At 39.4% G+C, this 21,130-nt stretch overlaps 1 protein-coding gene across 1 annotated transcript in view; it reads left to right on the forward strand.

Annotated features, from left to right (window-relative positions):
• LOC135071998 (serine/threonine-protein kinase NLK2-like) overlaps positions 1-18,249 on the forward strand; it is a 159,747-nt gene extending 141,498 nt beyond the window's left edge. Inside the window, 8 exon segments of the mRNA XM_063965916.1 lie at positions 5,721-5,889; positions 10,786-10,912; positions 11,680-11,850; positions 12,664-12,776; positions 13,825-13,931; positions 14,514-14,607; positions 18,043-18,071; positions 18,074-18,249. Of these exon segments, the coding sequence (XP_063821986.1) occupies positions 5,721-5,889; positions 10,786-10,912; positions 11,680-11,850; positions 12,664-12,776; positions 13,825-13,931; positions 14,514-14,607; positions 18,043-18,071; positions 18,074-18,213 (950 nt within the window). The 3' untranslated portion in view covers positions 18,214-18,249.
• The last annotated feature ends 2,881 nt before the right edge of the window (positions 18,250-21,130 follow it).

Genomic DNA, 21,130 nt, shown 5'->3' on the forward strand with positions numbered 1-21,130 from the left:
GGTTTTTTTGACAAGTATTGTTTTTGATGGGATCTCATTTCTTTTTGTATTTTGTAGACAGCAGTTATGTATCTAGAAAACTGGACCAAAATTGAAAAATTTTACTCGACTTGGCGGTTGCACTACCGTGCCCCCAAATATCATTTCTTTTTGTATTTTGTAGACAGCAGTTATGTATCTAGAAAACTGGACCGAAATTGAAAAATTTTACTCGACTTGGCGGTTGCACTACCGTGCCCCCAAATATTTTAGTTTTTCCTTGATTCATACACCAAACACTACTTATATTCCAAATTTGAAGCTCCTAGGTCTGCTAGAAGTGCCTTACAGTTTTGATGATCGGTGAGTCAGTGAGTCAGTCAGTGAGTGACAAAATTAAGTAACTTTGACCCGTTATAATTCTTAAACTACTGGTTCAAATTGAATGAAATTTTAAATATTCCGTGTCTTTACAATGCCTGCATAGCTTATGAAAATTCAGCCTTCTAGTTTTATCCACAACGAAGTTACAGGCGGTCGAAAATGGCCTGAATTGCTTCGAGAAAAGGATGGTACGGCCGTGCCGCTTTTTTGCTCGACTTGGTGGGGGCACTGCCGTGCCCCCAGATGACTTATCCTACGGTATGTGATGGGAAACAACAAAGATTTGGGTTCAGTTTATATTCATATTTGAAACGTAAATCAGACAAATAGAATCAATAAGTAACTATAAAAGCTGAATTGTACTATTGGTTTTATAAATGTTTACTTACCGTGCGAAAAGGCAACAACGTCATATGCTTAACAAGTCATATAAATTGCACCTCGAAGAATCACAATCGATGAGGCTACGGCAGGTTGTTTATTAAGTTTCACCTTCGAGCGCGATTGGCTATTACATTACCATTATCGAGCCAGCGCGGGCGGGAACGTGTCAAGAGTGTAGCGTCCAGACCCAAAGACTTCCAGCAGTCATCTGGGCTAGTGAAGTTATTGACACTAGTTTTAGTGTCACTTACTCTCACACTCAGAAAAGTTTTCTGAGCGGTTTTGATAATATTATTATAAGATTCCTCTAAGCAGTTTTAATAATATAATTCACTATATTTTGGTGATGTTAGGATAACATCAAGATAGCATCGCTTTCAGAACTCTGGTTCAGATGCTAAAAACCTTTTGTTGTATGTACAATAATGTTCATACGAGTACTTGAGAAGTCTATGGATTCGTAATTAAAATCAATAGTACATACCTACGTCGTACTCTATAAAATTATTATGGGAGGCCTGAAATGATGATGATATGTACAATGTAGAGTTTTGAGAACAGATGTTAGAAGGGAACGAGCTTCCAGTTGTGCGCATCATGTAATTTTTGAATAGATCAATAATTTCGCCGGCACATTCATTGAATACAACGGGCAACCCTAGGAGCATTGTCCCCGCAGGAGCAGGACTAGCGGGCGACGCGGTCCGGCGCGCGCGCCGGCCGACGACCCGCGAGACCCACCGCGGTCGGCGCTGCTGCGTGCCACTCTGAAAACTATTGCAGTAACCTCATTTAAACCTTAAACTGGGGCACTATGGTGTCAATTGCTTTATCTTAAGTTTCAAAAATAACGACAACTTTGGACCTGGGGGGCTACTCTGAAACGCTGATTACGTAGTTTCAGGTCTATCGGTCACCGTCGCTCATGCTGGCATCTCTCTTCGTGTGCGAGGAATGGCAACATTCGAAACTTCGGATTATGTATTTCAGAGTAACCCCGCTGTTATACTTGTTTGAGGGTTGCGGATAACACTGCCGTATGTGACGTGCGAAAGGCGTGCAGCATAGTTCGTTTTTAAGACGGCGAAGAGACATAACGCAGACGATGGAGCGCTAACTCTACCCAACAAAAACTTGTACTCACTCAAAAGACTAACAATAATCCACAACGGGCATTCGAGCTTTACTATAATTTTAAGCACATTCGTCAAAAGCCTTCTGCATCTCTATTTTGTTTTCATACACTTTTACGCATTGTAGAATTATTCGCGATTTCCAGATGAACGAATTAGGACAATCGAGTGAATCCACGTGTCAGTAAATATTTTTAAAGGCTCGTGCGCGGCCTGTGATAAAACATCACAAGCAGTGACAGCTATGACGCATTTCAACTCGGAAAACGGATCAATCACAGTCGTATATTTTCTCATTACGTGAAACTTCGTCAGTTCAGGCCTCTGTTTATAATAACATTGAGATATAATGTACTGTTTATAAGGGTATTTCCATTTACTACTTTTAATATATTTTTTTATCCACAACGAGGAAGCTCTTGGCCTGTATATTCCATTCTAAAAGCCAAACATCCAATGTAGAACTGTTCGAATAATTATTTTAGCCAATTTTCACGCTATTTTATTGGAAAAGATTCGTCCAGGAAATGAGATTTTTTTCAATCGGCAGCAGCTGTTCTCGGAAGCGATTGTTCTCGCCTGATTACGCATAGTGTCGATCACGGGCGTAGTAACGTCCTGCGAAGGGAAATAACTTAGATAACCTTAAGCTTAACGGCATTCTTATTTAAATAATCTAGCTCATTTTAGATACCATTTTAGGTTTTTGATGATATTGAGGAAGATTGAAGCGGGAATTTAAAAAACATGTTTTGCTTTTTAGTTTCCTATCATAAGAAATTAAATTTGTGTAAAGGGTAGCCTTTCGGGTCTTTGTCACATTTGCCCGTACAAGTATTGTGCCAAGGGATGGATCGAGCCGAAAATGTGTCCCGCGGATACAAAATAAAATCAATTTTGGTATTGCGATATCTTTGTTTGGCATTCAATTATGGTTTCAGGTCTATCTAAGTAACTGGAATCTTCACTGGCCCAAAGCTCCTGTAAAGTTTCCACGAGGTTGAAAGTAAACTGATTTTCATCGCCTATTCTCAAAGTTTAATGTTACAATTCTTTCCACGTGTACTGGGTTAGCACGAAGCAGGGCCATCATAAAAGTCCGTTGCGTGGAGGTGAAAATGGCGGACCCGCTGGGAAATTAAACTCTACGAGGTGGCGTTAATTCCTTGTGGCGTCACTCGGAGGCGCCCGCGTCGCTTCGAGTTTTGATCCCGATGTGGGAAATATTTTCCCAATTCAGTCTCGGTTTTTTACTCACACATGTTAATGTGCGGAATATCTTAATCGAGTGTTTCGATTTTATAACCGCAATGGACATAAAAGATAACTTCATAAAACGTACCACTAAAGTTTTTTTAGTTTAATACTATCCACCTAAAGAAGAACGGTCATCTGTGACCCAGGCCCGACAGAAACGAGACATACCTCAGTTTTTTTGTCATGTCTTAATTAGTTAAATTATATATTTTTTTTATTCGAAATCTATGTATAACACCAAATTATTACCCTTTGTTTTTGTTCAGGCGTCATACAAAAACTAATACTAAATGCCTATTTATCACCAAAATTGGTAAATGTATGTACCTAAATAGCTGATATGGAATGTATCAAGGTGACCTGGAGATACAGCCGGATTATACAGGGTGGAAACGAGAAGTTACAAAATCCAAAAATTCAATGTTACCAGTTTCCATAATCTGTAACCTATTATTGGTACCATTTGAAAGAGCTCGTGAAGCACTTTCAGAATCAGTAACTAGTTTTTCGATATCTTGTATAGTTTAGAAATAATCGAGTGAGATCACTTATCGTTCTATATGTATAACCACCCTGTATAATCCGGCTGTATCTCCAGGTCATCTAGATACATTCCATAGCAGCTGTAATAGACATTTTGGTACATACATTTACCAATTTTGGTGATAAATAGGCATTTTGTATTAGTTTTTGTATAACGCCTGAACAAAAACAAAGGGTAATATTTTGGTGTTATACATAGATTTCGAATATAAAAAATATATAATTTAACTAATTAAGACGTGACAAAAAAACTGAGGTATGTCTCGTTTCTGTCGGGTCTGGGTTTTTTTTGTATGGGGCGTGACCGTTCTTCTTTTTAACCATCTTCCCAAGGCACCTTCAAATAGGCAGTATAACTCGCACTCAAAAGTTATTGCTCCAGCGGCAATACCCGTTAAACTACCTATCTCTACCTACATTTCACGACCTACACTATAGCAAGCCTCGCCAGATAAAAGATACAGGAGTTTTAACGTTATCTAGAGATGGCTAACAATTCTTCGAATTGAAATGGATAATTTAACACTCGAATGGTTCTATTTTTTCCAAGATATCAAGCCGGAGCGTTTCGTGGTGGATTTTAATTTATTCAGAAATGTTTGCTACTGACGTACGCCTCACAAAATTGCCGAGTTCTAATGCGGCTTTCGGTATGGAAGTGAGCGCAATATCGCTCGCGTGGATTTCTATTCGGCTCGATGGGACGCGTATTACGGTAATGGCTGCCACATTGCTTTTTAAGACACATGTAAATCATGCGACTGACACGCTTTATGAAGAGAGCGAAATTTCACATCGTAAGAGATAATGTCTGTGATATATTCCACTTAATCTTACTTATACCTGCGGCTTTATAACACAGATTCAGTCCATGCTTTTAATGCTATATACTAAACTCTGTTTTTTACTTAAATAACTCAATAATTAAATTGCAACTCCTCTTAATACGAGATGACAATGAGGTTCCAATCGTTTCGAGTCTAGGCGCTTTGTATAAATTTTATAAAAACCTGTGTATATGAGACCAACCCAAAAGGTCCTTTGGCCGGTGAAATCATTAGCGAACTCTACTCCTTTTTATTGAATCATCTGAAATTGTATTGGCGACGTGCGCTCTACAAAACAAACTGGGCTCGATTAACGAAGTCTGCTCATGAATTCTCTTTTCACAAAGAATGCTCTGAGACAATTCTTGTAGCTCGATTTTTTACATTCCGTCCGTACGCTCTTCGCTACTACGTTGCAAGAGCAGTACAACACTTATCAATGAATTGTTTAATATTACTCGCAGTACGGATAGCACCTTTTTATCAAAAGTGTGCCTTTAGTAAATATATTTAGAAAAGCAATCTAACTCTTCAGTTTAACTCTAATGTCGCACACTGCCCCACAAATGTCAGTCACCCGGATTACTTGGCAGTTGGCAGCATATGGAGATACGTTATGTAGGCCGAAAATGGACCACTCAGCTGTTGCTGTATTCAAAATCTAATATGCAGGCATAACCCGCCAACTTGAGTCGGATTCAACCGGAATCGAATGGGCAAAATAGAATTTGATAAAAACCAACCAAAAGCGGTACACAAGTAGTGTCGGGCAGTTGCCAGTTACCACACTGCCTTGAGGGGCTATCACGCTTAAACAATGGACAATAAATTCATTCATCCATTACTATCTGATCAGGCTTATGAGGCTCATTATAATAAACAGAACGTTTATTACCGGTGTTGTTAATAATCATTATGTTTCTCGAGGATATTAGTAAATTATCGTGGCCATCGATGTTTTAATAAACGTCTGTTAAATTAAATCTATGGGAACAGATTAAGGGCCACTTTCATCGGTAAATCAACAGATTATTATCTGACGTATAAAATTCAGTTTTATGTAATAGATAAGATCCTAATAGGCTTTATCAGCAAGTGAAACAGATCTTAGATATCGAGTATTGCTATTAAATGCTATTAGTTGGTGCACTTTTTATTTTGTTTTAGGATATTCTATTTAACCAGTACTAATTCTAGATCAATCTATCCCCAGGCCTGAAATACCTGCACTCGGCACGCATCCTCCATCGTGACATCAAACCAGGGAATCTTCTGGTGAACAGCAATTGCGTGCTCAAGATATGCGACTTCGGACTCGCGCGGGTTGAGGAGCCTGATGCGAGCAAGAACATGACGCAGGAGGTGGTCACACAGTACTACAGGTAAGAATTTTATTCTAAAATAGAACCTATTGCAATTACATAGGATACAAAGCTTAGCTTGACGTGCCCTACGAGTATAACATGTCAACGATATCATACTCAAGAGCAAGAGACAGATTGTTATGATAAGGACTGTTCAATATTTTCGTCGCATCATTCTTCTAAATTGCATTGAGGTGAACGTGACTGTAAATCTGCCGACATTGCTGCTACATTTATCTGGTGAAGAGTAAAACCTGTAGTATCTTATTGTTTCAGTAGCTTACGACACATAATTCGAGAGCGTCTCAAGATAACCTGAATGCACTTTAAACAACTTATCTTTCTTTTCTTTATCTGTCGGGCTTGTCGGTAATTCTCTTGCTTGAAAAAGAACATGCTTTTTTAAAAGCCAAATCGCAATCGGTTCACCAAATGTGAATACGAAACCTACTCTAATGGTTTGTTTTACACCGACGAAAGTAAATTCGGCCTGAGGAGTGTCCGTCTCTAATGCATACGAATGCTTTACTCTCATTTTGATGGCACTGCAGTGCAGCTGCTAGCAAGCTACCGAAAGCAGGAAATAGCGTGAAATTAATATCCATTGGTGCTGATAACGAACCATTCTTTGAACGATCTCCATTATAATTGGACACAATCGACACTGACAACTTAAATGTATTGAATGAACTATTTGCGTGTCAAATAATAACAAATTCCGTTTATTACTTTATCATCTTAATCAATTTCAGTGCCGTGTATGATTGTTATAGTCAATCAGCGTAGTCGTTAATTAAACAATCCTTTAACGCATCTTGAAGATTAATTCGAGGTTGTCTGACATCATGAAAATCAACGCAACTGAACGTTATGAATGAAGACGTCAAAAGAATACAAGAGCGCATTTGTTTATTAAAGTTGCGAAGGCAGCGAATATAAAAAGTTTCAAGTTTATATTGGGACAGGCCTGGCTCACTCCGCGCGGTACATCCGATAATTACCTACAGCGAAGCGCCCCGCCGGCGGGTATTATATCAGTCGAGTGTCACGCGCGCGCCCGTCGGGACTTGATGTTTTGCCTTTAATAAATAATTTCTTTTGAATACAATTTATGATGTTTTAAGAATTTTATCGTTAAAATATTAACTATTACTTTACCGTGTAGGTAAATGAAACGGAAGAGTAACATCGATACACCAAATTACGACAAGCTAGTTCTTTTACCATAATGCATAGGTATTAAATAAATTGTTGCCAAAGTACAGCGAGTAACATTAAATTAAGTTTGTGCAAAGCCAAATACAAATATGATTTTCGGGTGACGCCTCTCGTTCTAGGATGTAGCCGTTTCGTGTTTGCGTAGTAAGTAGGTAGATATGATGTCATTCTTGCTTCTGTGATAGTAGGTATGTTTAATTTATTTGTCTTATGTTCAAATAGGTATGAATGAAGACATTGTATTAAAATAAGTACTTTTTTATCCTAAGTACCTAGGTAGGTATATTTAAAATGATATTTTTACAAAGGTAAAATAACACTAAACTTACCTACATACGTACCTACCTCATTACAAATACCTAAGTACCTAGATTAATTCTATTTTTTCACTAGACAGCATAGCAACCCTAACAGCGTAAGAAGAGTTCAGAGACACGCGATAGAAAGAGACAAAACTTGTAGGTGAATAAAATTGTAGGTACGTAGTGCTGTGCGAGCTGAATTACACTGTATCGCGTGATAGCAAGACTCGCATTTATTTAAATCGTTTTGCGGAGTAATCCTTCTGTAGGTACTACTATTATTTATTCTGTGATTGGGATCATCAATCATGTGTCGCACTCGCGCCCGAGGTGAAACGCAATCAGCGGAAATGTTGAAAAACAAAATTGTACGCGTTTCATATACATAATACAGGGTTGTTTGTGAAAAAGCAGCAACCTCACAGGACTAGATAAATAACATCAAAACATTTACATATCTCATCAAAATGATTTTTGAAGAAGAAAACTGTCTCGTGAAATCAGTCAATAAGAAGCAAATCGAACGCACAGCGTTGAATAGAACTCTGTGATTTGGTTCGTGTGTCATCCTGTGCGTCCACGCGCACTGTGATACCTCATAGTAATGTTTGTGAATACAGGCGTATGTCTCATTCATAAACGAAATAACGATGCGGCATTCGTTTGACTATATTATGATCTTTTTAATGCCTACAGATTTATGAACGTTAGAGCGGAATGAAAAAATGTTGTGTTGATGTTAACCTTCTAGTTCTGAGAGATTGCTGGCGTTTTTTAAGTAACCCTGTATATTGGCTCGTAGATATCTAGACGCACAGTCCCCAATGGTACAAACGTCAGATGGAAAGTATTAAAAAGGTTTTTGTCGGTACCCCGCGACCTTATTCCTGCCAGAAGTCGGAACACCGTAATAACCGGGATCTGCTGCCCCGACATTCGCGTCCCGAAATATAAGGGAGAGTCCGCTAATTTGGACCAGTTTTTTTCAATCCCATTTTACACATAGTTTTCTTTTGTTTTTGCTAATATCCATGGTATATAATAAAAGATACATTATTCAACTTACTATTTCATAAGTATTAATTCACATGATTGTTGTGTATTTGGCACAAATCAACAAAGTACGAGTTCAGAGCTTCGGTCCAATTTAGCCAACCGGTTCGATAATTTGTACCACAGGGTTACTAAATTGGATTTCAATAAATTTCAAGCCTATAAAAAAATTATGGCAAAATATTATACGATACATTCTTAACAAATTAGGAAACGAAAAGGAACAGTAGTTAATAACATAAACAATCGATATTGTTTTAGACGTTATCACGATTTTGAGTACAAGTTTTGTAATTCCAATTATCGTAACGCACACTTGTACCTAATCTACTTTGCCAGTCTTTTGCTTTTATTTATTGTTAGTCAAACATAACTACGCTATTATGACTTCAAAATATGATTTACTAAAAAAAATTTCAAAATCCTTTGGTAAAGTTCCATACAACTTGATGTGGTACAATTTAGCCGACTAGGTGATAGTGCTTTTAAAAAATCGGTAAAAAATATAGCTTATAAATACCGAAAAATGTTTCAAATAATTGCAATCCACACTAATTTAAGCTTCTAAATAATATATTAGAAACACCCTGTGATTAAATTTAACAAAATTACAAACTGAACATGTATTGTCAAAAGTTACTTGAAAACAATGAAAAAATACTTTTCAAAATAAAACACACGTGTTTGTTGTCACGGCAAAAACCACATGGCCGATATTAATTGATTTTAGTTGTGTATCGCTGAGTGTTGCAATTACAGACATTCAATAAATACTTTACGAAATATGAGGGTGGTACAATTTACCCGGCGGTACAATATACCGAACTCTCCCCTATTACGTCTATTTGTATCGGAATTTGAGAAAGTACGTGCTTTGCATTGCTTCCCTTGCTGTTTTTTTGGGAACTGAAATATTTACATTGTTATGTGGTTAGAAATGTTCAGGCCTAACAAATAAGAATTTGAGGATTAGGCAAACATATTTCAGAGAGCGTTAAAAATTACTATTTCACTTTCATAAACTAAAACATTTTTGTTATAGGCTAATATGTAGGTTTATTTTTATTGCTATCATTGCGTAACATGCGAATCTATTAAGCAATTTCCATCAATCAATTTTCCGTTTTCCGCGAGTTACACGTTGAATGGAGGAAAATAAATTGCAAAATGTTTCTTGGAATTTGTTCCTAATGTTGTGTACGCAATAATACTCCTTTCCTAAAAAGATATTATGTGAATAGTCCAACAAAAACTAGTTTATTTCCGTTATGTTTTTATTTTTAATGTTACTTTGAGGTATGTGAACTCAATAATAAATAAATTGTTGTTACATTGCGTTCTTGGTTCTGCTGGATTTAGGCCTTCTGCATTGTATGCCATACTTTCCATAACTATAAAATTCCTTCAGGCTTAAAACAAAGTACCTACCTTCTGCGGCTTCTGCCTGTCTGTTCGCGATAAATTCAAAAACTTCTATAGGAATTTTCATGTGACTTTCACCAATAGGAAGAGAGATTCACGAGAAAGGTTTAAGTTTATGATTTGTCAAGGAGAAAAACTTAGGATCGTTTTTGTCCAGGGTTTTAATATGAGGCGTGAAATACGATACTTATGGCCGTTTTCACCATCAATCCCTAATTTTATGTGACCCCTATGAAAACAAAATTCCTGTTATGTTACCATAGGGCTCACTTAAAAATTTAGGGATTAATGGTGAAAACGGGCATAAGTATCGGCATTAGTCTTTCTGTAGCAGACTGGAATTCATGCAAATGAAGCCGCGGGTAAAAGTTAGTTAATATAATTTACGCTTGTGGTCTTCTATTCGTTCGCCCCTTTTGCAAGACGTACATCCAAGGCACGCGCGGTCTGCGGTGAATGAGCAACGAAACGAGTGACCTTTGGGTTGCGGCCCGAAACTAGGCCGCTCTCGCTTTATAGCGCCCTCGCCTTAGGTCTTAACATGCCACTTACGCTGAATTATTGAGTTTCAATTCTTTGCAATTACTCGAAGGCTTCTGCAGTTCCTATTGGAAACTTTCCTAGCTCTGAAGCATTAAAAATACCAGTAATAAATACCCCGTAAAGAAATTATAGCTTCTAATCAATTAGAAATGCTGAAGGATAGCGATGGTTAAATTGAAATTATTCTTATGGCTCCTACGTATACTGGAGTAAGGGAAAAAAATAGATTTACTGGCTACTTAAATGGCTCTCCTGTAAAATCTATTTTTTTCACTTACGCCAGTATACGTAGGAGCCATTGAGTTGGGCATTCCATTTTATTCGTAAGCCTATGACCAAACATCTGGATGTTCAATTTACTTCATCTTTTTTACAGAGCACCTGAGATCCTAATGGGCGCGAACCATTACACAGCAGCGGTGGACGTGTGGTCCGTCGGCTGCATATTCGGCGAGCTGCTGGGAAGGCGCATCCTCTTCCAAGCGCAGAGTCCCGTGCAGCAGGTGAGGAGTTCAGGATATTATTTTGGTATTCCCGTATATGCATGGGATTTGTGCGTTAGTCCTGTAGTTGAGGAATCATTCAGTTGTTGGAATCATTTTTGCGTGGTGCTTAGTACAATAAAGAGTGTCTTAAGATTCGGCCAGAACAACGCGTACCTGCGTAAGAAATAGTAATGGCGATAACGATCAGATGTCGTGTATGAATTTGTAGCGATGAGTTCACATCGACGCGTCCTGTCATTGGTCGCGGTGATCCTATGCACGCACAGTGATCGCCATCGTCGACGCGTTCATCATCATCATCATCATTTCAGCCATAGGACGTCCACTGCTGATCATAGGCCTCCCCCAATGCTTTCCATGTTGATCGATTGGTAGCGGCCTGCGTCCAGCGCTTCCCTGCTACCTTTATGATGTCGTCGGTCCACCTTGGGTGGACGTCCCACGCTGCGTTTTCCGGTCCTCCATTCTAGAACCTTGCTGCCCCATCGGCCGAAAGCTGAAGTGGCAATGGCCACTTCATCTTGCTAATCCGTCGGGATATGTCAGCGACTTTAGTTCGTTTACGAATCTCCTCATTTCTGATTCGATCTCGTAAAGAAACACCGAGCATAGCCCTCTCCATAGCACGCTGTGCAACTTTAAGCTTCTGTATAAGGCCTATAGTGAGAGGCCACGTTTCCGAGCCATAAGTTATCACTGGTAACACACATTGGCTGTAGACGCGTTGGTTTGGCCGAAACATAATTTAAATTTTTGCGTTCCAGCTGGAGTTAATAACAGAGCTTCTCGGGACGCCGTCGCTGGAAGACATGCGGCACGCGTGCGCCGGCGCGCGCGCGCACATGATGAGGCGCGCGCCGCGCCCGCCCGCGCTCGCTGCCCTCTACACGCTGTCCGTGCAGGCCACGCACGAGGCCGTGCATCTGCTGGCGCAGGTATGTAAATAAAAACCAGGTACAGAGAGGCTGTACACTGGGGTCAGGTCTGGTATACCTGTTAGTGACTTCGGGCACGACGTCATATGTCCAATTGCCCAGCAGGCGCTCTACACGCTGTCCGTGCAGGCCACGCACGAGGCCGTGCATCTGCTGGCGCAGGTCTTTATCTTTTATAATGCGAACAGCTAGGGACTGGAATTCGCTGCCTGCTGCTCTCTTTACCGAAAACCATAATCCCGGCCTTTTCAAGGCGAGAATGAATAGGCACTTACAGGGCAGATATTTACCATCATAGACTGCATATCACTTAACACCAGGTGCGGTTGCGGTCAAATACCTGCCTTGTGATATGCATTAAAAAAGGTACGCTTTGGTGCAGTTGAGGCCACGTCAGAATCGTCAGCTAGTGACGTAACTGGAACTCATGCAGCCCGCATGTGCTAGCAATAATCTACACGCTCTTCGTGCAGGCCACGCTCGAGGCCATGCATCTACAAGCGCAGACTCGTGTGTTTTATTGACAGCTGCTGCAGCACATTACGCTGTGTCAAGTCGAACAAAAGACGTCCATTGCTGGTCAAAGTATATCCACGTCAGGTCTGTCTGCATTCAGACGCTACTCGCGATTATCACCAGTTCTTCGATCCACTGAGTGGTTGTACGCATATTGTGGTACGCAGTGTAACATCAACTAGGAGGAACCTGCTGGTCAGAGCAATTACCTAATTTTAATTAATTATTTTTTTTAATGAAATGACCTTTGCAAAGGATTTCTACAGTACTTTTGACATGATATTAACCTGTTTTCAGATGCTGGTGTTCGACCCGGCGAAGCGGATCTCCGTAGTCGACGCGCTTGCACATCCGTACCTGGAGGAGGGTCGTCTACGCTACCATTCCTGCATGTGCAAGTGCTGCTACAGGTAATTATGCACCCTAATACGATAGCCATAAGGACCATTATCTATTGAAGCGGATCTCCGTAGTCGATGCGCTTGCACATCCGTACCTGGAGGAGGGTCGTCTACGCTACCACTCGTGCAAGTGCTGCTACAGGTAATAACGCACTCTAATCTAATGGTCATAAGGACTATAAATATTTGTTGGAGCTGTGATACTCCTGCATGTACTGGTTATAGTAATTCATTCGAATACGATAATCACTTACATCCCATAGGTACTTGAAACCAGATGTAGATTTTTAAGAGAGAAGTACCTATACAGGGTGTTAGGTAAATGTGTATATGAGCCGACACTAGCCCATGTTAATATGGTCATATAAATGGTATGGTGAAGTCAGAAAATTGATATCTTCATTTTAATTATTTAAATTTTCATACAAATCGGAATTTATAAAATTTATTTTGTATGAAAACTAAAAAAAATAAAATGATGATATCAAATTTCTTACTTCACCATACCATTTATATGACCATGTTAACATGGGCTAGTGTCGGCTCATATACCCATTTACCTAACACCCTGTATAAAAAAAAACTTCTTTTGCATTCATATCATCGTTATCCATCTAGTTTAAGAGCACAACCGACTTTTTAAACTGTTATTTGATTGATCAACTACAAGACTACAAACTTTTATTGCAAAATAGCACTTATTACAACTACATCAAGTGCCAGTTTGTTTCTGCCTCTATCTAAAACAAGTGCCAGTTTGTCTGCCTCTATACAAGTGCCAGTTTGTCTCTGCCTTTACCTAAACCAAGTGCCAGTTTGTCTCTGCCTCTATCTAAAACAAGTGCCAGTTTGTCTCTGCCTCTATTTAAAACAAGTGCCAGTTTGTCTCTGCCTCTATCTAAAACAACTGCCAGTTTGTCTCTGCCTCTATCTAAAACAAGTGCCAGTTTGTCTGTGCTTCTATCTAAAACAAGTGCCAGTTTGTCTCTGCCCCTATTTAAAACAAGTGCCAGTTTGTCTCTGCATCTATCTAAAACAAGTGCCTACCAAATTCCAGCGCTCCGCCCGCCGCGCGTCACTACTCGCCGGACTTAGAGCCGGTGGCGCCGCACGCCTTTCACGACGGATGGGAGCGGAAACTCACCTCCGTGCACCAGGTCAAAGGTAAAACACCACTCATACACCTCTACACTTACATTCTAGAAAAACCATTCACATTACACAGTCATTGTTTTAAAATGAGCGGATGTCAATTTTTAGAAAAAAAATAATATAAAGGCGGTAAATAGTGGCCAGCGGTTTTTGTAATATAACGTTTCGTATTCGCCAATAAAAAATCCTTGATTTTGGTGATCAGATTTTGGTCTTCTTCTTGATTTGGTATTCTTACTTAACCTTTAATAGTTAAATAATTGTTAATATGTATATTGACATGATATAATATCCCTTGCAGTGTTGATTTTAAAATCACGGTGAAATGGTAACTTATCCACTGTTTAACCAAACTGGCATAACGTCATTATGCTAGCTTTCTTGTAGTACTGAAAGTACTCCAGTCACTGACATAACGCAGTAGATTAAAAACCTATTTGTGAGGACTTAGGTCTTGTTAAATTACACAATACCGCGATACAAAAAAACGAACAACGCCATCTATCGTCAGCCGTTACTACCATACACCCTGGCCACTAAGAATCACAAAAAGGCGTTCCGCTACGCCCCTAACACACGGTATCTAATCCGCAGAGGAGATCCATAAGTTCATAGCCGAGCAACTGCAGACGTCGCGAGTGCCTCTGTGCATCAACCCGCAGTCGGCGGCGTTCAAGAGCTTCGCAAGGTAAGCCGCCGCCACGACGCAACCAACCGCAACCAACCGACACTAGGTGATTTCTTTGCGATACGTTAAATAAAGCCGCCTCTGCACTGCCCGACGACCGAAGGTGCGGCGATCGGCACAGAACTGTTGTTTGGTATTGACACGGATGATGTTTTTACTTGGAAATGCAAATTGGTCTCAAAATTTTGGGTAAATAGAAATATTTACAGTATTATGAGTGTAAAAGTACCGTAAATTAGGAAAAAGCAATGTTGATTGTGTACTTATTTTGAAGACTATTATTTGAACATGTCTTCTTAAAACAGTGCAACTTTTATAATCCGAAAAAAGTAAATAATAAAAATAATTTTCAGCATTATTTGCAATACATTTTACTAATGTTAGTTCTAAATGAAAGTTATTTATCAAAATCATTTAATTATCATCTTTTACATCCGTGCCAATAACAGTCAAACGTTCTAGCATTACCACCAGACGCCGAGAGCGCGGCCGTCGGTCGCCGGCGAGTGTAGACGCGGCTTAACACGCTCAGCTATAGCGACCACCCGCACCCAAGTAAGGGCCACGCCGTTCGCCAGGGACGTGTAGACAACATCGCTTCTTCTAATCCAATGTTAAATCACGCAGTCGTAGTGTTTTTATCGTGTGTGTGTGCAAACCTCGCTTAAATGACACGCGTATGACAGTGACAGTTCTGTAGGCCTAAGATGCGCGCCGCGATAAGCGGTTATCACGCCATTATATCGATTTTGTCCATACATTTTGACGTCGATAAAAGTTATCACGGCGCGCATTTTAGGCCTACAGCTGTCAAGTTTAAAGGCGCTGACCGTTTTTTGCGTGACATTTAAACTGGTATTGAAGTGTGACTTGCACCGTACTAACAATGTAGTAGTGTTTGAGTTTAAAACAGTTGTTGTCTCCACGTCTGCCCGTTGAGTTAAAGATAATAAATCAGAGAAAGCAAACGGACATCACAACTAGGTGTGGCACCGTGCGAATATTATGTTAGTGCACGTATGTGGCACTATGTCAATAATACCATGGTCTATGTTCGGTCCTTGGTTTGAGGAACTCAATCAAATTATTTTTGTCTAATACGAAAAAATACAATTCGACTGACATTCGATCAGAAAGAGCGTGATGTGTGACGTTAATTCATAGGCTTCTATTATTTAGAATCTTTATTAAATCCAGCTTCTTGTTGTAGTTTAGGCGTTGTCATTTCGCTTAGTTTGAGTATTTCTGATTTGTTAGGAAAGTTATTTTGTTACAATTACTTAGAAGAGCTGACACATCACCGCGTTTGTTTGAGTTCTGAGAGCGTTGTACCGAAGCATCATACTTTATGTGAATTTCGTGTCTCACCAAATGCTTCACGCCTTCGGGCGAGTCCATAACGCTAGAGCTCCGGTGGTCGCAGAAGTAAAGAACCTATGTCGATCCCGCGTAGAACAACCAGCATGGGTTTTATTTTACTTGTGTAACTTTCCGCGCTTCCCAGCGACACTTCTGTACATTAGCCTCGAGATCCGCCGTTCCGAAGCCACATCAACCCTCTTGAAATGGTGGTGTCTTCCACGCTTCAGCACGCTGACCGGAGTAGTGTAATAACGTTCTGCTTTTTTCTGTGTTTTGCGACAGCTCTAGAACGGGTTCGAAAGCAAAAGTTTGTTCCCCTTTCAAGACGGCGGCAAAAATACTACTGCTATCGCCCGTGATATTTCTGTGCGCCGCGTAGCGCGAGGCCGCGAGCCAGTCCGTAAGCGTTCGCACGTTGTTATGTGTTGTCCGGCGCGCGGCCGTGCGGGGACAGTGCTTCCCTCCACCATACACTGCCGGACACTAAAACTGCATTAAATTGAATTGAAATTGAAAAAAAAAAATGACAGACCGGAGTCCATGGATACTCCTGTAACAATTTTCACTTAGCCACTCTCACTCACTTATCAAAGTACACACAACGTAATTTAGTGCAGATTTTAATCATATGGATAGGCTTTTACCCCAAGAGCAAATCCATGTGCAAAACCGGAAATGTGACGAAAAAAAGTTAATGTAAACTTTATGACGCAGTTTTTGTGTCTGGCAGTATAAGTTGATTACAAAAACTATACCTGTAAACACTGTAAAGTATGAGAAAGCTGCTCTAAGTAATTTTATTTTCAAGTTATTTTATTGAACTCCTTTGGTATTGTCTCCGCGCACGGCCGTCGATTCGTAATTTCAAAAGGGTTGATCGTTAGATTGTTCGCTCCGTCTCTATCTCCGGTTCGGTTGCAGTGCATGACAATCAAGTCTCTTGATAATATTTGCCATGAATTCATTCATATTAATATCATACAATTCTGAAAAAATATACAACATACTTGGCAGACATTATCAAGAGCTCTCCCCTTGATGAATAGTTTGTTATTAGATCGATTTTTGCTATGAGACAGTTAAATTCTCGGGGAGGATAGACAATTTTAACGTTTTCTACTTAGAAATATGTTAAAATTGTTACTGGTATGGTCCGTAGTGCATGCGTAGAGTCGAGAGCGAGCACAGTGCCGTGCACTTGGTTGTGGTGACTTTTGTTTTGTAATGTTTAGTAGCTAAAGTAGTTTGATTTGTGATGCAGTTTTGCTATTCAATTTCTCTTTTATACTATCGTATAATACAGTTTTAAAGATCTTAAAATTTTAAAGTTTTTTTTTGGGTAAAATTTGCATGTACAACTTGTTTGATGGATTCGATTGGCGTTGGGACTTTGAAACTTTGGAAATGCTTGAGTAAACTTTTATAGCATCATTTAGAAAGCTATTTTCAATATTCATATACCTAATTCAGGTAAAATTAAAGTAACCAAGCCATAAACGTGGGAAGAAAATGATGGGAGAAAAAAAAGCTTCAAAGTATACTAAACTTCCGATGAGATTGCTAACAACAACTGCCTTTAGTTGAATAAAAAAGTGTAGTGTGTAGTAAATAAATAGTCATTCCCGTGCGTGTCGAGTATTGCTCATTGTTCTATAGCACGTCTAATAGATGTATGTCAACGTTTTATAGCCAGCACCGACGAGAGAAGCTAGAATTCCATGATCTATAGAAATCGCCAAAATGTGATTTTCAAGACTTCTATTGGTCATTGACTTTAGTCATTCAAAAGCGCTGGATGCAACACGTTAACATAGATAAATATGGAGATTATAGTACGACGCTAGACACCTATTTGCTTAAGCACGAGCGAAATCAAATATTATTTCCGATAACAACTCAACAACGGAAATATGACTGAGCTTTGTATTTTCCTCTATCATTTTCTTTAGTTAACATAATAACCAAAGCCGCCGCAATAGTCCGTCGAATCCGCCAAGCTCAAGCGGCGTGGGTATCGGGTGTGGAGTGGGGTGGGGAGGAGCAGCTCGGGTGCTGACGTCATTGCGCTTGCAGCTCGACCGTGGCGCACCCGTCGGAGCTGCCGCCGTCGCCGCACCAGTGGGAATGACGCGAGCGCCGGCGCCCGCCCGACAAGCGACGCAGCGCCTACTCCGCCGCGAGGTAACCGCCCGGCCGCCGCGACCCGCCACCGCCGCGCCTAAATCCACAATAGAATATTCTTAGCGCAATAATACAACGCGGAAACGCTGCCAGCAACGTTTTCACAGTCAAGCTAAAGTTCATTACGCAGTCGTAATGAACTTTAGCTTGTTTAAAGACTTTTGTGTATGTGTGTCCCTGGTGATTTTGATGGTTCCCAAACTGTTTCTTAGCAAATTGACAAGAATGTACAATTCTCAAACTGTTGAGGTTGAATGTTTCGTTTAGTGATAATGTTGGTAGGAATGTACCTACGTATGGAAATCTGAATTGTCATCGCATCGCTCGAATAGTTTGATGAATCGTAGTAAACCGACTAACAAGTGTCTCATCCTTTATAGTAATTATGCAGTAAATGTCGTGATAAATGTTAAAATTATAAAAAATGTCGTTATTGATACGATTCATCAATATAAGTTCGATCTGCGTGTTGAAACCCATCGGCAAGTAAAGGAAACGTTAGAAATTGAAGTTATTAATGAAACTGATGTGTCGTGGTTAGTTATAATAGCTATTGGCAAGAATGTGAGAATGTTAAGCTTATTAGTAAGCGTGGAAATTGCGGTTTATGCAGATTGAATCATTCTTTACAAGTTTTTAATCTTTATAATTACATAGATTCCCTCAACGTTAGTATGATCAAAGGGGTAATACGATATGTTTGTTAGATAGATATGAGTGTTCAATCGACATATAATCACAATTAAAAGCTTAATTAAGTCAAATTAAGATCTCATGTTGGCCTGTATACAATTTTGATATAAAACTAAAATACCGCACCGTACCTCAATATTGCGATAGTGTAGAAATTGAATTGAATTGCTATTTTATTCCAATCACGATACTGTCTTGCCAGACGGGTGTTTTAGAATCTGATAAATGTGTGCATTTACTTTTCGTTATCTTCTCACTGAGTTGACAATTTAGGTTATTTTACTTTTAATTCAAATTCAAGTCTTAGGTTTGTCTACTCTAAATTATTAGCCCAGTGGGAACATATCATATTCATATTACTTGGCCGTGAAACTTAATAAAAACACGGCATTTCAAGTCCACGGAACCCTCGGGAGATTTGATGTTAGGCTAATTTTATGTTTGTGATTCTAAAAGACAAACAACGTGTGCGGGCCCGTAGCAACGCGCCTGCAGCGACACTCAACCAAATATATTACATTACTATTCATTTTGATATTTACTTATAGTGTAATCTGTAGCGACTATGTCGGTAGGTTAGTTTAGGTTGGTTCGGACATTTGCGAATAAATGAAACTACAAAAAGTTGCGGAAAGCAACATTCATATTTTATACAACGAAACACTCGCTATGACGAGTATTTATGAATAAAGAAAGAGACGGCAACATACGACTCGCCCGAACGGGAAAGAGACGTCAAGCGCTCGCCGCGTTGCGATGCGATTGTAAAGTAACAAAGTACGCATAGGCATTAGGTTATTTTCATTTATCTTTGCGATTCCATGTAATTATAATGTATGTGATGTAGTAGATTTTCAATGTGTGCCTGATTGATTGTGTTTCGTAAAGACGTTGCAAGCAATAAGAGTTGCAATATTATTAATGCGTTTTAACGATTTCTATTTTACTTGATGGACTTGATATCGATGATTTTATGTGTTCTCTTGTGTCGCCGTGTAAGGGAGTGTACACACGCGCGCTCGTACTTAATGATCACGGTTGCGCGCCAACTCGCGAATCTCTCGCGTCCGTGTGTACGCGCCTTAACTATCGTGTAACATACTTTTATATTAAGCTTACTTCTAAACACCATTGTATGTAACATCGACTGAACATTTTTACGTAGTTAGGTTAGATAGACTTAGTATTAACAAAAAAAAAATACTGATTTACTTGGCAATGATTATAAATGAATAAAAAAACATGTACGACTAATTTTTCACATACTATCATTGCAGTAGTGAGACATTGTATAGCAAAGTGTTGTAAATGTAAAGGATTACATGCGTATTTCAAGCATTTAATAGTTATATTTAAGTGGTTTGTCGTAAGATTATTGGGGTGTGTTAGTGTGCGTGAGTGATGGATAAGTAACTCTTTTTATTGGCGAGTAATTAAAAAAAACTTAATATTATCATATGTTCCAAAATTGATGTTTCTATTTGTGTTTAGGTAGGAAGGACCTGTATCACGCTACTAACATATATCTGTCTAGAATAGGAAGACTATGTGTGAGTGTCAAGAGACGTCGTAGCCTTAAAACTAGTTCAAAACTATATAAATGAATAAAAAATTAAAATTTGTAAATAAATAAATGCATAGTATTAATGTTAGGCTCTAGTACGATACGGAATGGTCCCCTTGTAGTCGCCCACACAAGTAGGATGAACTTCTGTTGGTGCTGTTGCATTCACAAAAATAACCTTTAAATTTTTACGAATAGAATACAAAATCATACAGCTTTATTGTCAGTTTCAATATTTCATGACATTTGAATAAAATATGGCTGACATATTTTGTGTCAGTAAACAGTGGGTCTAAAAGCCGCCATTTTAAACCCACGGGACATGGTTCTTATGCCCGTTTTCAGCATCAATTACTAATTTTTAAGTGACCCCTATGAAAACAAAATTCCTGGTGTTACCATAGGGGTCTCTTAAAAATTAGGGATTGATGGTGAAAACGGACATTAAACTCAAGAACTTTGCTATTTTTCCAATAAGTAGTACGTACCACGTTTAATGAAACTAAATTAATTTTATCGTTAGTCATGTGACAACATTGACAGAAGGGTTCGATGGTACAAAGGAGGCGAGACTCAACCGTGCGTTTAACTCAGGCGCATGCATTAGCTGCGAAATCGTAGCGAATGCAGTCGCCTTAGTTTATTATACTGGGATGGTATAGCTGGCGTGTCAATAATTTTTTAACTTACAGACGACGGCACGTACTAAACACTGTGGCTTTT

Source organism: Ostrinia nubilalis, chromosome 5 (assembly GCF_963855985.1).
Source record: "Ostrinia nubilalis chromosome 5, ilOstNubi1.1, whole genome shotgun sequence".
NCBI lineage: Eukaryota > Metazoa > Arthropoda > Insecta > Lepidoptera > Crambidae > Ostrinia > Ostrinia nubilalis.